We start from the raw sequence: 13,651 nt of genomic DNA, 5'->3' as shown, positions 1-13,651 counted from the left end.
TCAATGCTGAAAAATAAGAACTACAGATACTCGAAGAAAGATGCAAATGGCTTCTTGGAGTCTTACGTAGATAAAACCAAGAGCCTATTGTTAGGGCTGTGTCTGCTAATATTCATAAGATCCAGAAAGGTCCACATAGATTAAATCGCGTCAATATAGACTTATGCAACAGTATATTAGCACTCGCACTACCAACGCCCGATTCGTAAGGAAATCGGAATATGTATATTATAATGAAGTGCTTCTATCGGGAACTTTATACTGTTTTCGGATTACAAAGGTGCGTCATTGTCCTTCTGCACTTTACCTTATTTACTGCTTACGTGATCCTGAAACTAAATAACTGAAGATATTCATGCTGGCAGTAAAACATCGATTTGTGAAAAGTATTTGGCGCTTTTAATCCATGTACAGTACCTATTTGAAAACTGCTAAGATGCGGCATATAAAAAAATCAGTAATATTGGTTTGGAGTTTGTTGCCAGATGCAGTGTAACGGCTGGAAAAGGGGAATAATTATTCGCTGGTGAGAAAAGTATACGATATTTCCTTCATTGAAGTATCGCCGTCACTACACTTTAACACAGTTTAAAAAATAATTTTGTAATAACTAATAGGCAACCTCTGTATTTTTCGTGTAAATCATCAAAATAGGGGACCAGAAGATAGTGCTGTTACAGCGGGGTTCAGTTAATGCAGAACCCTAGGCTTGTAACTGCTGAAAGAGACATTAACAGAATACAAAACTTTCACGAAACAGACAAATAAAGTACGTGTCAGAAGATGGAAATTAAAAGACAAAACCAAAATAGAAGGAATGCGAGCAAACTGCCTCCTGAATATAAGTTTCATTTTCAAAATGTACGAGATAAATAACTATGACAACACAAAGTGATAAAATCGATAATGAAATACATCACGTTTAGGCAAAAGGTACGATGCAGAAAATTAGAACAACGATTACTTACAGAGATGAAATTAAAAAACTGTGTCTTATAGCAATGGTAAGAACTGTTCATCTCGAGAAAAGTTGTTGGAACATATCAAGAGTGGAGACGCAAGAGTGGTAAAAGCAAGAACTACAATTGGGTACGATTTTGAAATAACTTGACCTGTGTATAAGAACACGATAGTTAAGAATGTTTTAGAGAAGATATATATGACAAAAACAGAGTAATAGCTTTAAGAGGGATCATATGACGCAATAGATCACCTACATGACATTGCCCTTCAGTCTGTAGGTAATGATGGGAATGGTGTGGTCAGTTCTTTTGTAGGGAGTTACTAGAGCTTCTGAGGTATGATTCAAAACAGAACGATTAAATGTACACACCCAAGATAAATTGCGATTGAACTGAACAAAATGTAGTTCTGAACTGGCTAGTGCAAGGCTCGAACAAAATAGTTATTCACATTTCCAGAGCTGGAACTTTGGAATGTCATTTCATCTCAGGCAGCATTAGCAAAAGGTGACTCAGGAAAAAAATGGAAAAAATGAATGGGTGTCACTGACAATGACGGCGATGAAGTGTTTGTGATGGGCGAGTAATTATTGGGATTACGATGTTCCTAATGGAAAGGAAAAATAGACATACCAATGATGTCTTATCAAGTTCGAAGAACAATAGAGATTTGAGACGATTCAGAGTGAAAATGAAAAAAGAAAAACGAAACAAAGAATAACATATATTGAGCAAAAAATAACGACAAAAAAATTCTGAAAAATTTTTAACTGACATACCATCTGACTGAAGGCCACATCCACACGTTTACGCTAAAAATACATACTCAGAGCTGCACAAAGTGATGGTACTGTAAATTCCCGTCAGTGCTACCAAAACTCATCAGCCAGCTTAAAAATGAAGCAAGAGAAATGTGCATGGACAACAAGAAAATATGTTAATCGTACGGTCTGCATGGTAAGATACATGAATAAATAGTCACTGAGTATTAGGAGAAGCTGTAGCTAAAAAGACAGGTCTGAGAAGTAGCGAGATTGCGCTCAGAGCCTTACTTGCACTCCCCTTTGTTATGCACTTTAAGTAGCCAGTCGATGCATACAGAAAACACAGAATGAAAATATATATACTGTAAGAATACAAGAAATATATGTTGAAAGACCATTACCCACAGGCTGCCGTAGCTAACCTGGTGAGTACACATCTATTGTAAATGTTAGGTAAAGAGGAGACAGCGATATTATGCGCCCAGATTGAACAATGACGCTATGAACAAGGTGACTAAACGTCGTACTATGTAAGAAACATGGCGAGTATAAAGACATTTCTTTCACCATTTTTTACAGTGTGAATGTAACGCGGTTTTATTACTCGAATTCTGTACGCCGGAAAAATTAGCACCAGTTACAACTGTGATACTCATATATAAAAGAAGCACTTATCGGAAAGAGAACGGACCGTCTGTCGTACAAAAAGCTCTATACCTGGTGTGCAGATTACGCTACAGATTACAAACCAAAAATATGTAATGTAAAATAGATCAAAATGTAATCTACATACACATTCTGCAAGCCACAGTATGGTGCGTGGCGGAGAGCACCCTACACCACTGTTAGTCATTTCCTTTCTTGTTCCACTCGCAAAAAGAGCTAGCAGCCCGTCTCTGAATTGCTTCGAAGCCTCCGTTTAACTCGACCTAGGACGGATCCCAAACACTCGAAAAACACTGCAAATGAGTCGCGCTAGTGTCCTATAATATTATAAAAATGGTGTTAGCTATATAGCTCACGTGGAGATCAATATACAGTATGTACTAAACTGAAACTGTTATTGCCACATGGCATATTTTTTCAAGAAGCTAATAGCGTTATCGGCTTTCGTATTTCCTCAATAAGTTTCTTAGTAGAGAAAAGCACTCCTGGAATTTCACTATCGGCACCCAAACTAGCTTCAAAAATATCAGCAAAAACAGGCTCAGTACTCGGACACATTTCGCAATGAAAAAGACTAGCATCTCAACGTTACAGATCAAAAACGACGACACGTATCGAAGATTCTTCTTGACCACACATATTCCTTACTTCACAGTTATTTCACATGTAGTTCTGCACAAAGCACTTTTCGTTTTGGTACTACTGGTGTTGAACTCTACTCTTAATATCATTAAACCCACACAGAATGTTCTCCTGTTAAATTGCAATATAGTGACTATGCTTGTATCAGATTTGAAAATAATTATTCTGGAATTCGTTTCAAATGAGAAACAAAATATTGTACATTCAGTATTGTCACTGTTCACTTTAAGCCACACACCAATCATTCCTTTATTTATATGTGTTGTTTCGCTGTGTTTCATATGCAATGTGTCTCATAAAATACTTGATTGTTTCAGAGGCACGAACCAGATCCTCTGTTGCGAAGTCAGAACTGCTTTTCTTTTGAGGGGTTTGCGAGGTATATGATGGACAAGGACAACTACGCCTTTATCAGTGAAAGAATGGGCCCAGAAGAAAGTGAAATGGACCAACCGTTGTCGCATTATTATATTGCATCTTCCCACAATACGTACCTCACGGGCCATCAACTGAAAGGGGAATCTTCTGTCGAGCTATATAGTCAGGTACCAGATCATCAGTGTTTTCCTTAAAGTCATTCGTTTTGATGAGTACCATTGCTGACTGGCATTACAGTTAAGAGTACCGTGGCTTTTTCTTAAATGTTACTCCTTTTTAACATTACTATACTAGAACATTAGTTACTGATGAGTAGCGAAAGTAAGATATTTTACCAGACAACTCATTTGAAAATATATTCCTGCACATTCAGTGATCTTTCTGCATATTACACTTACTTTTACTCTATTTTATTAATTTCTGGTTTATTAGTTTATTCTTTAATCACTAGTAGGTACCTCTCCATTATATTTTACTCTTTAATTGTCACTGTCGCATCATGCCCGTGTTGGAGCTTTTCTCTAACACAACACAAAGAATTCTCCACGTCATCAATGAAATCACTTCAGCTCTTGTTTCATTATTACACTATTCATGGATAATTTTATCAAGCTAATATAAACTTGAGAAAAATATTATAATTTCTCGGGAGGTACTGTTTGTTACACTGTTTCGGTACCGTATTTGAAAAAATATTTGTGTAAACTTGTTTTGCGTTTTAGGCTTCCTTATACGTGGTTCACTGTTAATTTATAATTATAAATTTCTGTCTTTTGTTCTTTTCCGATATTTCTTCCACTGTGACGAGAAAAATTTACAATTAATTGCACTGCATTATGCAGTTTCACAATATTCTGAAGTTTGTCAGGGAAATATATTTGTATCAGTGTGTATCACTACTATCTCCACGCCCCCCTACCCCACCCCTCCCCCCCCCCACCCCCACCCCCGATAGCTTTTCTAAGTTGTATTATTCCCATGTCTTCCTTAGACAAGCAGCCCTCGTTAAACTAACTAATGAAATATTTTGAGAACAATAATTAAAAACTTCCTTCAGGTGCTACTAACAGGATGCAGGTGTGTGGAGCTGGACTGCTGGGATGGAGATGACGGCTCGCCGCTCATTTACCACGGACACACGTTCACCACCAAGATACCGTTCAGGTCAGTCGTGGAAGCCATTAACAGGAGTGCCTTTGTCACGTCGCCGTACCCCGTCATCTTGTCCATAGAGAATCACTGCTCCGTGCACCAACAAACTCGGATGGCACAAATATTCCAGGTGAGCCTTCGTAAATGTTCTTGATACTTAACTCTTAATCTCTAATTTCGTTTGTCAATTACTGATAATATAGGAAACCGTAACTGTATATTAACTGAAATGTAGAGACAGACAACTGCCCAGTCACTTAAAGATATCTGTTCATTTCTATCAAATAGTTTTCGAGCCTTTTCAGGCTCATCTGGAGATGAGGCATGCAGAAGTTTACATAAACGTGGTATAGCAAGATTCGGGGTATTCCAGTTTGCTTGTGTGCACGTCCGAAGAAACTTTGCATTGTATTTCTGAACAACACAGACACTGCAATATCGTGCTAAATATGTTGTTGTTGTTATTATTTTATGTTTAAGTTACACCAGGGCATGGGGAACATTTTCTGAGTTTTTGTATTGGAAAACTACAGTAAGACCGCGATAACCCTACACTCGATAATCTGACGGAGCCGTTAGTCCGCTATACGTTAGAAATGTTCCCGGATTTTTAGCCTGCCGTGATTGTCAGTACATTTGGACGCCTTCGAGAACCATGGGAAACGGGTCGGCGCAGCGCCTCGTCATTAATAATTGTCTGCCTCACTGAGCGATTATATTCTCGCCGAGATAAACTGGTCGAAGAAGCTCGACATGGAAAGCAATGTAAATGATCGGTCTGAAATCCAGTAATGAACTGAGTGCGTTTTCACCAGAAAAAGTTGACGAATGGAACGACATTGCCAGAAATTTAGCTATCGAAGAAGAGCTACCTGATGACGTGATATCGCAACGTGGTTTTAACCCACAGGAGGGACCAGAAACAAACTGACAAAGAAGAAACGCATACAACTGACTTCTGTTACGTTGACGTCAGAAGCCAAAAACACTTTTGTGAAATTCGCAGAGAGTAGCCAACAATACATCGCTTCTGAAGTTATGAGGCTGCACATGATACAAAATAATTTTTGTCAAAAAAAAGGCTTAATGGAAGAACTAAGTTACCATTTCTGCAATATTCTAGAGGACTCAGAAGAAATTTTCAGCTAAATCAGGAGTGGTAGACGTGAGTCCGATATATTCCGTGCCTTCGATAATGTCAGATATCTATCGTATTCCTAAAGACAATGATACTAATTAAAGTGCACCAAATTCTTACAAAGAGTTTTTATTAATTTCCTTGTTCTTGGTTTTTTCGGTTCAGTGGTGCTTATTTTATTTCGTAAATACACTCCTGGAAATGGAAAAAAGAACACATTGACACCGGTGTGTCAGACCCACCATACTTGCTCCGGACACTGCGAGAGGGCTGTACAAGCATTGATCACACGCACGGCACAGCGGACACACCAGGAACCGCAGTGTTGGCCGTCGAATGGCGCTAGCTGCGCAGCATTTGTGCACCGCCGCCGTCAGTGTCAGCCAGTTTGCCGTGGCATACGGAGCTCCATCGCTGTCTTTAACACTGGTAGCATGCCGCGACAGCGTGGACGTGAACCGTATGTGCAGTTGACGGACTTTGAGCGAGGGCGTATAGTGGGCATGCGGGAGGCCGGGTGGACGTACCGCCGAATTGCTCAACACGTGGGGCGTGAGGTCTCCACAGTACATCGATGTTGTCGCCAGTGGTCGGCGGAAGGTGCACGTGCCCGTCGACCTGGGACCGGACCGCAGCGACGCACGGATGCACGCCAAGACCGTAGGATCCTACGCAGTGCCGTAGGGGACCGCACCGCCACTTCCCAGCAAATTAGGGACACTGTTGCTCCTGGGGTAACGGCGAGGACCATTCGCAACCGTCTCCATGAAGCTGGGCTACGGTCCCGCACACCGTTAGGCCGTCTTCCGCTCACGCCCCAACATCGTGCAGCCCGCCTCCAGTGGTGTCGCGACAGGCGTGAATGGAGGGACGAATGGAGACGTGTCGTCTTCAGCGATGAGAGTCGCTTCTGCCTTGGTGCCAATGATGGTCGTATGCGTGTTTGGCGCCGTGCAGGTGAGCGCCACAATCAGGACTGCATACGACCGAGGCACACAGGGCCAACACCCGGCATCATGGTGTGGGGAGCGATCTCCTACACTGGCCGTACACCACTGGTGATCGTCGAGGGGACACTGAATAGTGCACGGTACATCCAAACCGTCATCGAACCCATCGTTCTACCATTCCTAGACCGGCAAGGGAACTTGCTGTTCCAACAGGACAATGCACGTCCGCATGTATCCCGTGCCACCCAACGCGCTCTCGAAGGTGTAAGTCAACTACCCTGGCCAGCAAGATCTCCGGATCTGTCCCCCATTGAGCATGTTTGGGACTGGATGAAGCGTCGTCTCACGCGGTCTGCACGTCCAGCACGAACGCTGGTCCAACTGAGGCGCCAGGTGGAAATGGCATGGCAAGCCGTTCCACAGGACTACATCCAGCATCTCTACGATCGTCTCCATGGGAGAATAGCAGCCTGCATTGCTGCGAAAGGTGGATATACACTGTACTAGAGCCGACATTGTGCATGCTCTGTTGCCTGTGTCTATGTGCCTGTGGTTCTGTCAGTGTGATCATGTGATGTATCTGACCCCAGGAATGTGTCAATAAAGTTTCCCCTTCCTGGGACAATGAATTCACGGTGTTCTTATTTCAATTTCCAGGAGTGTAGTACACGAAACATAATTTATGTACATTGAACGTCTCTAAAACTTTCAGCTTTAAACTGATTTAATATAGTAATACAGTATTCTACTTTTAATTCAGTTTTGTTTTTACAGAAACGTAACACTTACTTTTAATATTTTGTATTGAAATTACTCCTATTGGCTTCAATTAATAACTGTTACTTGTTTAAAACAATAGGTTTTACTTAAATCTATTTTATTAACGAAGACTTTACAAAGACCTTGATAATCCGTTGTATACGATAGTCCGCCATTGACATATCCCCGAGAATGACGGATTATTAGGGTCCTACTGTATTTGGTGCAGGTTTTTAATCCGCTGCCTGCACGCCACTGCTTCATACGTTCGAGTGCATCATTCACTCTCTCCTTCAGCTTTGCTTTATAGTCTGCAGGTAGCACAGGGAGGATACCATCAGCGTTGGGCGCTGTTTCGTTTATTGCATTCCTTCCATTTAATTATTCCTGGAGGGATTCTGTCATGAAGTCACAGAATACAGGCCCGCATACTGATCCCTGAGGGCAGCCATTGGTGATTTTCAAATTACTACTATTACTACTACGACTACTACTGATACTACTGCTGGTTTTGCTACTACTAATTAGTAAAATAGCTACTTCCCCCCGGTATTTTTCTTTTCGGCAGTGTTTGAGCATAAACCGCCATCTACAGATGTGCTGTCGATTTGCAGAGCGTGTTCGGCGACAAGCTGGTGACCAAGTTCCTATTCGAGCCGGACTTCACGGACGAGTGCCAGCTGCCGTCGCCGGCGCAGCTGCGCTATCGCATCCTCGTCAAGAACAAGAAGCTGACGGCGGACATCCCGGTGGCGCCGTCTGCGCAGGCGCCGCCCCCGCGCCACGGCAGCAGCTCCCACACGCCGGTGCGCGCGGCGCCGGGGGTGGCGGGCGCGGGGGCGGCGGGGTTGGCGGGGGCGGCCACCATAGGGCCCGGCTCGGGCAAGCAGCCCTCCTCGGGCAGGGCCAGCTCCATCACCAGCGGCGGCTCCGCCAACGACGACTTCAGCGACGACGACGACGATGACGACGACGACGACGACGAGAACATCGACGGTGAGTTGCACCTCGTGGGCTGACGTTTGTATGGCGACATTTTCGGAACGTAAACGTCCAACTTGCTATCGTATGTGCTTGACATTATTCGAGTACGGGGGTGATCTAGACTAATACGAAATATAGATGCAAAAACATCAAACAGACAAGATCGCTAAATATAAGTTTATTTTTATGACTGGTTTCGGCATCCTAAGTTGGCATCATGGAATCTTATGTAAATCCACCTCAATGCTTCTCTATCAACCCATCTGACTGGTTGGACAATGTCAGGGAGATGGCACCCTCTGCGTCCATGGATTATGTTTGTACTTGCTGTCCAGATTCGCTTGCAGTGCAACCACTTACGTTAGGCAAACTGTGAGAAGCTTTCCTCTGTACTCTTTATCAAATGCTTCCATACATTGCTAAGTGCATAACCTAATTCCAGCTACTTGTCTGATCACAGAGACCCATTAGTTCGATGCCTTAGAATCCTTTCTTCCTCAGACAAATTTTGTGTTTATTTAACAAGCTGTATTCTAGGTCACCGCTGATTGCTCGAAATTCCTGTATTTGAGATGACGTTGATGCTCAACGTAGCTATCGGCAACAGTCCCTATAGACTGGCCCTTATGAATCTCCAATCTTGCAAGGAACATCATAAATTCCTGGTACTCTCAAGCCGAGATTATCTTGAACGGATCGCAACATTTGCTTAATTTTTCCAGATAGCTCGGAGGGTGGTCTTATTTCTCGCGGCCGCGCGGGATTAGCCAAGCGGTCTATGGCGCTGCAGTAATGGACTGTGTGGCTGGTCCCGGCGGAGGTTCGAGTCCTCCCTCGAACATGGGTGTTTGTGTTTGTCCTTAGGATAATTTAGGTTAAGTAGTGTGTAAGCTTAGGGACTGATGACCTTAGCAGTTAAGTCCCATAAGATTTCACACACATTTGAACATTTCATTCCTCGCCCGTTTAGGACTCTACCTGTCTTACAAATTGCTGCATCGCAGAATGGAAGCCACGCTATATACTGTCCCTCCTCAGTTGGTAGAGCGGCATCGCATCTTGAGTCTTGATTTCCTTCCTTCCTTCTGAAAACCGTCGTCAGCCGAGGTGCTCCTTGTCCAAAACAGTCCTGGCTCTCTTCTGATCTGAATAAGGAAAGCTGGGAGCCACACCAGTTTCAAGACTGTTAGACTTAGCCTCCGATGATGGGGGCTATCATCGAAAGCTTTGGTTTTCATCCGAATTTGACGCAACAAGTTAACCGTTATTTTTATTTATGTATGTCACAATTGCGGTTTAATGAAGGCGATTGCCCTTTTTGGCCGTTATCGGTAAAGAACTACATTGCTGAAGTTAATCTTTTGAAGAATTTTGAAACGTATTCAAGGTGAAGTATTTTGACGTCTCCGCAGAGCGCGATATCCTCTGTACAACGTGACTTCCACAAACATCGATCGTTCGAAACCTAGCTGGTCCGTTCGCTGGCAAGGCTGTAGATACCAACGCACAAGTCTGTGCCGTGTTCCTTGACTTCCGGAAGGGCTTAGCTGCAGTTTCGCACTGTCGGATAGTGACCAAAATACTAGCGTACGAAATATCAGATCAGCTTTATGATTAGATTTCCCTGCTGTTAGTAGGGAAATGAAAAAGTACCAAGAAAATAAAAATCTGTTTTATCTCACACCATATCCAATCACGTTCAACCTGCAACCTATCTATAACTTATTCCACCTGACCTAGCCGGCCGCAGTGGCCGAGCGGTTCTAGGCGCTTCAGTCTGGAACCACACGATTGCTACGGTCGCAGGTTCGAATCCTGCCTCGGGCATGGATGTGTGTGATGTCCTTAGGTTAGTTAGGCTTAAGTATTTCTAAGTTCTAGGGGACTGATGACCTCAGATGTTAAGTCCCATAGTGCTCAGAGCCATTTGAACAATTTTGAGCCACCTGACCTATTCCCACAGGTGTAACGCAAAACCCCCCTCCCACAAAACTTTAAGTAGCACTCCCCATCGACAAACCTTTCCATCCAATCCATCCATACAGCTACCTCCCCCACAAGACACAGTGTGTTTTTACACGGCCATCCTCCATGACATTCACCCTGTCCGCTCGTTCTAAAAAGCACAGTAGCCGACTGTTCCCTACTTTATCGAAGCGCCAGTACGACGCACTTCCAGAACCACTCACATTTTACTTTCTTTACTTTTGTTCATGAAGCTGAGCACATCATCCTCCATTAGATCTGCAGAATGACAAACATCTTCCCCCAGAACAGCATCAAGGACACAACGTTGACGTTGGAAATTATCAGAGCCAAATCACGTCATCTTTTCAAAATACAATTCGGTCTGTGATGACCGTCATCCGAAACAACCTGACTTTTATGCGGCCCCATGTCCTTCAAGAAATCACACTGGCCGTCTGTTTAGCATTTCATCTGAATGACAGAGCCACATTCTCCAAGAAACACCCTTATTTTAAATTTCTCGCCTGGACGCCGTTGTTCAGTCCCACTCGTACCGTACCTTACGGAACACTTCCAGTCCTCATGCAGTCAGACCCCACTGCTAGCACGGCCACATTCTGCTCCTTTACTCCAACACTCGAAACGCTCAGCTGACAAATTAACGTCACGAAGCCCTGCTCCACCGATACCAATTCCCAGTACACACCTCAGTTCCGCCTTCCTCCTTATAGCCTTACAATTGCATTCCATCTATCTATTTACCCAGACCTGCTCACAGACTCCGAACATGATCCTCCAGCCGATTTGAAGTAGTATTATATCATCTAGCTTAACATCAATCTCCCAACGTTCAGTTTGGAGAATGTTACCATCGCATCATGGTCATTTATTTTATTTAAGTTTAGTGTTATTTTGTTTGTCCCTTTTAAGAGCATATAGAACCTTTAGGTAGTTTTAGTCTTCCTTGTTACTCTTTTTTCTCAATATTTCTACATCCACTCACTATGAGTCCCTTTTCTTTCTTGTGTCCACCCGTTTTTGAGTTTCATACATCTTTCAGCTAGTTGTAAGTCTATGTTCTATGTCTAGTCCATGCAGTTGCCAGGGAGTGAATACTCCGTGGGATCCTTTTCTGTATCGGTTAACTATCCTTCTTTGGTAGTTCGTGTGCCGTTTATGATGTAGAGTTCCTTCGTTAATCTTGAGTTATCCATTCGTCCTGTATGCCCATAGAGTTACAGAAGTCTTCTCCAAGCAATGGAACTAAACCGTTCCGTCAGTAAATACAATGCTTGTTAGCTTTTGCACATTCTGATACCGACTTAGATTTGGTCCGAATATTTTTCTCAGTATCCGTCATTCCATTAAATGATAATGTTCAACTGTGTAGAATGCTTTTCGGAAAACTACTGTCTGGTAGAGACGTAGTATGGCTTTCGTAGAAAGGGATTTATTGTCATGGATATTCCAGATAAATGAGTAGGCTTTACCCATTTTTCTGCAAAGGTTTTACTGGTCACTCTTTCATTGACAGTCTTATCGATAATTTGAAGCAAGTACCTGAATTGTTTATTCTGACCGATACTGTGTTTGTGTGCGTGTATGTGTGTGATGCTCAATTATTAGCTTTTAGCATCCTTGTTAAGATAATCTGTGTGTGCTTGCAATTAAAAACGCATAAAACTCAAACTCACTTAAAACCACAATCATTTTCTCCCATTTTAACTCACATTTACCTATTCAATCGTACCCTACCATGCTTACGCTGAACACGAGATTTTGGTTCCTTGCAGTGGCAGTGCCATTGAAAATCATTTATCGCACTGTTGACGGTTTTTGAAGAGATCATATTTTGCAAAATAATATGCAAGATGAAACATACATCACAATATTTCGATCACAATATGAACCCTTGAAAAATAATCAAAAAACATAAAATGACGCAGGATTTTTGATGACGCCATACAAATAAGAAACTTTCGCCTCAGTCAACATCAGGCAACATTTCGTGTTCATCGTAACCGAAATGCAACGTGAACAGCCATTAAACGATGACCATTGTGATTCAATTGGATCATTTGCTTCAGATTGATCTATGTATCGATCTGTAGTGCCTTGGCTGTTGGTCAAATAGCTGACTGGGGCATTTGTAACTGCCAAGTTCTTTAGACTATTTTACGCGAGCTTTTATAATCCCATTTTGCTGGTTTCTGGCGAGGTATAGTATTGAATATACGTTGGCGAACCACCATATTTAATCTGATTATCTAATTGTAATGTAATTGTAGAAACATGTGACAGTACACGATGTTAATGTGTCAGAATTTGGGACGAACGTCTGGCAAATAAAATCACGATTTAAACTAAAGTTCGGATTTATTTCAAGAAGAATACTATCGACGCCTGTAATACATTACCTTAAACAGCCCAGGTCTGAACTCAAATCGGTATCTGTTCTCCTAAACGACGATAACTGGAGCCACCTCACTTTTTATGGGTCATTGAAGCTTCATTAAACTGTGCCGCAACATGTATTTAGGGCATGTGCTTTTTACTGACAACCAACACATAAGCGATACAGTCTCAATACTGCGGTTCAGAACTGTTAAAGGATGCTCGATTAGTACTGGACGTCAGTGGAAGTGAAAGGGACAGAACATAACGCAAAGTCTGTGTCAAACAATATCATTTCGCTTAACTCAGTACCAGACTGTGAAAGTGAGGTCATGGGATACCACAAGTGACGCAAAGAGTCTGAGTATAGCATCCCAATTAAGGAACAGCAATTACACGTGTTTATTAATCGCCAAAGAAATATTCATAATCTATGTTCTTATGAAATTTTGTGCGGTAACCCACTGAGAAGTGAAACACTAGAAAAAGAAGCCAAAAAACGTTTTAAACCACCGACATTTATTTTCTAGAGAAAACGTATAAATACAAACCCTTCAAATTTCATTTAGAATGAAGTTCATACAGCCATTTTACTTTATAAATTATGCTTTTCTCTTCCTAGCTGTAAGTGCCAAATAACAGTAAAAACTGTATTTCTCTCCGTAAATAGAGCCAACATTTCCATTGTTAAAAGTGTTGTTTGACGAAAATGGTTTCATAGATTTATGTTCTTCGTTGTAAAACTTTAATTATTTTCGCTTTCAGATATCTGACCTCTTTCATGGAATAATCCGCAAAAGGAAATGTTAAAGTGATAAAGGAATCTTTCCAATGGTCACTAAAACTGATGTATAGCGGTTTGTTTCCTGCGTCACTATGGTGATTGGTTCTGAA

General features: G+C 42.2%; 1 protein-coding gene across 1 annotated transcript in view; it reads left to right on the top strand.

Moving 5' to 3' along the window:
- Positions 1–13,651, top strand: part of LOC126237096 (1-phosphatidylinositol 4,5-bisphosphate phosphodiesterase epsilon-1-like) — a 428,615-nt gene that overhangs the window by 372,188 nt on the left and 42,776 nt on the right. Inside the window, exons 17-19 of the mRNA XM_049946900.1 lie at positions 3,352–3,579; positions 4,470–4,694; positions 8,026–8,407. Coding sequence (XP_049802857.1) covers positions 3,352–3,579; positions 4,470–4,694; positions 8,026–8,407 — 835 coding nt within the window. The remainder of the gene's footprint in view (positions 1–3,351; positions 3,580–4,469; positions 4,695–8,025; positions 8,408–13,651) is intronic.

This window comes from Schistocerca nitens, chromosome 2 (assembly GCF_023898315.1).
Source record: "Schistocerca nitens isolate TAMUIC-IGC-003100 chromosome 2, iqSchNite1.1, whole genome shotgun sequence".
Lineage (NCBI taxonomy): Eukaryota > Metazoa > Arthropoda > Insecta > Orthoptera > Acrididae > Schistocerca > Schistocerca nitens.
This window is presented reverse-complemented; position numbering and strand designations above follow the sequence as displayed.